The sequence below is a fragment of the Sitophilus oryzae genome, unplaced genomic scaffold (genome assembly GCF_002938485.1).
Source record: "Sitophilus oryzae breed Bouriz unplaced genomic scaffold, Soryzae_2.0 scaffold_179_pilon_pilon, whole genome shotgun sequence".
Lineage (NCBI taxonomy): Eukaryota > Metazoa > Arthropoda > Insecta > Coleoptera > Curculionidae > Sitophilus > Sitophilus oryzae.
Window position 1 is genome coordinate 5,491,802 of NW_022146501.1, and position 3,404 is coordinate 5,495,205.

The following is a 3,404-nucleotide window of genomic DNA, read 5'->3' on the forward strand; positions in this document are numbered from 1 at the left end:
AATAGGATCAGTACTAACAATTTAAATGAAATAAATATCAAATTCATTACGAAAATAACTTTATTTCGGAATTAATCTTTTGATGAGGTTAATACAATTATTGTATTGGATCTCTTCCAAAATAAAAAAAATTATAAGGATAATAGATCTGATACACGGTGAATTTGGTCTATAGTGACGAATGGTTTTTGTAATGTTCTGGAATTGATCTAGGGTCAATCGACCAGTGAATGAACAGTTAACCGAAGTATTAACTTTAAATAAATCACGATTTTTTATTTTATATAATATGGGGTAAAACTGGTACAAAGGCAACTATCTATAATTGAAAAATTAAGAAAATATTACCTAGACCCAAAAATAAAATAATACGGTTTCACAAATTTCAATTTTCGACGAATAAGCGAAATATCTAGTAAATGAACGATAGAAGTCAGTGAATAAACACATAAAGACCAGTTAATGAACGTTGTAATTATTAAATTAAGCTTTAAAAAATTCAAGTTTAAATAAACATAAGCTTTTAATAAACATAATCAGGAAAGAGTATAATATAAAAAACACTATGCTGCATTTACATATTAATAACAAAAGTCCCTTCAGCGCTATGAGGTATTGGAACAGCAATTTTTTTCACAATTTTAACCGAGTAATACCAAATTTGATCAGGTGGTGACGGCCACTTCCAAGTGTTCTTTTTTGTACTATGGATGTTTTTTATCTTTACCTCTGTCAGTGTATATATTTTGTTTATAATTTTGAGTGTTGTACATGTTTTTCTATATTCTTTTGTGTATATTTGTATACATATTACTTTGTACTATGGAGAGCACTTACTTTATATTCATTATTTTTAACAGCCTTTATTAGGCCAGGATAATGTGAATCCTCATAGTTTACCAGAACATAATCACCTTTAACAAAAGGAACACTTAAGTCAAAATTTGATGTTGATTTTTCTAAACTTATTGATGACAATTTAGGGGAAATTTTATTCTTAGTTCCTTCTTCGTCCGATTCTTCGATTTTTTGAGCATTATTACGCTTCGTCATTTCTGACCATTTTTCTTGTTTTTCGTATGTTTTCTTTTTTTGTCCTTGTAGTTTCAATTCAAGTAGTGACAGATTTTCATCCGTACTTGAGGAATCATCTCTGTTAAACCGTTTTGTATAGTGTTGCTCGATTTTCTGATCTTTATCACGCTTCCGCTTTTCTGACTTTTTCTCTTGTTTTTTGCATGTTTTTCTTTCTTGTCCTTGTTTTAGCTTCAATTCAAAAAGTGACAGGTTTTCACTCAAGTTTCTGTTAGGTCTCTTTATTTCATACTGTCGCCTGATCTTATTTTTTCGTTCTTGTTGTTCCATTCGCTTTCTTTCTCTATCGAGTTTTTTTTTAATGTCTTCCTCTTTTTGACGCTTTATTTTATCTTGTTCTTGATGAAATTCTACCCATTTTGTTGAAGTTATCGCCTAGAGGCATCACTTAAGTTCATGCTGCCTGATTCTACTGCTCTGATACCCAGTGACAACTGCTCTTTGGAATATTTGAATCTAGTGTATTTCCGCTCCATCTGTACCAACAAAAAATATTTATTTTTAGTAATCGCCGAAAACTTTTGATAAAACTATAATACTAAAAATTAAACCTCCAAAACAAAAACTAGTGCCCACTTATCCTAATAATAAGAGACAGAAATCATTTGCAAAAAGGTCTTATGCCTAATCTAGTAAATGAACAGGAACAATATCCAGTAAGTAAACGATTCAAAATCCTGTTCATTTACTGGCTGGCATTTATTTTTATTACATTTAAGGTATTTTAATGGATTTACATATGTAAACAAAGCTTAAGGGTCATTTTAAAGCAATTTCAGATAATCGAATAAAATACCAGTAAATGAACAGCCGTTCATTCGCTGGAATTTGAACTTTTTTCCCGTCAGTTACTAAACGTATTAAATGAAAATATAACCTAAAGATAATAGATGTTTTACTTTTGGATTAATAACGATGAATTGTTGAAATATATATTCTCACACACTGCCAAGCTTTTATATTTTATAAAAGCTTATAAAATAATAGGATATGCATCTACTTACCCTAAAGAAAATGGCGCTTAAAAGACTAACAACGTCAGACCACAACTTTGAACAGCGATTTGCAGGTGTCGTTTATTAACTGGTTATATTTTAGCAAGTTAGTCGTAAACTACGCAGTGTAAATTAGATTAAAAAAGGACAACAAATAGAGTTTAATGGCCGTATACCTTATTAGAGCAAGATAAAGTTATTTTGTTCATTAACTTGGTCACATTCATCACTGGTTGGTTTACCCTAATTTTGACATTCTAAATTCTGGCTGTGATTGAAGATTTAGTGCAAAGTGCAAATAAATACCTGAGAGTCCGAAATACTAAATCCCGCGTATATCGAATCGATTTTAGAAAAATCGACAAGCTGTTTCACCTCCCGTCTCCCACACGGCTCGGCCGGCGTCAGAGTCAAGTACGTTCCGGTCGATCGTATACGAAATTACAGGGGTCGGTCGTCCGGGTTTGACAGGCCCCTGACAGGCAAATGGGAACCCCAGATCGCAGTCGGCGGGGTACGATAGAGCCGATTGTCGGCCAAATTGCTCTAATTTCACCCAAATTGGCCGGGTATGTGTGTGTGTTTGGGGAGTCTGGGAGATCAATAGTTGAGTTGTTTTTTTATTATTTCGATAAAAAAACTTATTAAAACTACAAAATACTATAATCTTCAGTTTTTTTTTAGAAAAGTTAATTTGTATCGTATTTTAAATCTAAACTAAATATAAAATCAGTATTAATCAAAATAAATAAGGCAATCGTTTGCCATTTCTTGATGTTTTATTGTCAAAGTTTCAAAATAGTTCCAAACCAAACCACATAAAAAATACATTAATAAAAAACGACTATCCCCCATATTTTATTGACAAAACATTAAAAAACAACAAAACATTAAACGTTAGGTTAAACAGGGTCTTTGAATAAGAAGACTAAGGAAGGAGCATAATGCTATCCATGTATTCATGCATGGTGGGCGGAAAAAGCTTTCTAGGGTGGGGATCCTTGACAGTTCTGTTTGACGATTCATTTGACACATTTGAATTTGATTTGAAATTTTGTGGATTTGTCAGTCTTTACGGAGCTTATTTTATGTTATTTATTATTTATTCTACTACTGATAGTTGTATAAAGGTAGTAAATCTAGATGGAAATTGTGGCAGAACTTAAATTAACAGTGACATTATCGCGATTTATCGAAAAAGACACTAAAATAGTTGGTTGTGTAGCGTGCGGTGAATCTCGGCAAAAATTGAGTGAAATAATGGAACAACTTTTCGCTAGTAAGTGACTATATAATATACATACGTGTAGTAAA

General features: G+C 31.8%; 1 protein-coding gene across 1 annotated transcript; it reads right to left on the bottom strand.

Moving 5' to 3' along the window:
• Positions 1 to 651: 651 nt before the first annotated feature.
• LOC115882808 (putative uncharacterized protein DDB_G0292636) lies at positions 652 to 2,163 on the bottom strand. Its single transcript, XM_030901054.1, has 2 exons — positions 2,100 to 2,163; positions 652 to 1,571 (listed from the first exon to the last, which is right to left on the bottom strand). The coding sequence occupies exon 2, from the start codon at positions 1,363 to 1,365 to the stop codon at positions 811 to 813; it is 555 nt and encodes a 184-aa protein (XP_030756914.1). The 5' UTR covers positions 1,366 to 1,571; positions 2,100 to 2,163; the 3' UTR covers positions 652 to 810.
• Between the last annotated feature and the right edge of the window lie 1,241 nt (positions 2,164 to 3,404).

Excerpts from the sequence above, each read along its gene's own strand:
- LOC115882808 (XM_030901054.1), bottom strand. The coding sequence starts at position 1,365 with ATGGAACAACAAGAACGAAAAAATAAGATCAGGCGACAGTATGAAATA.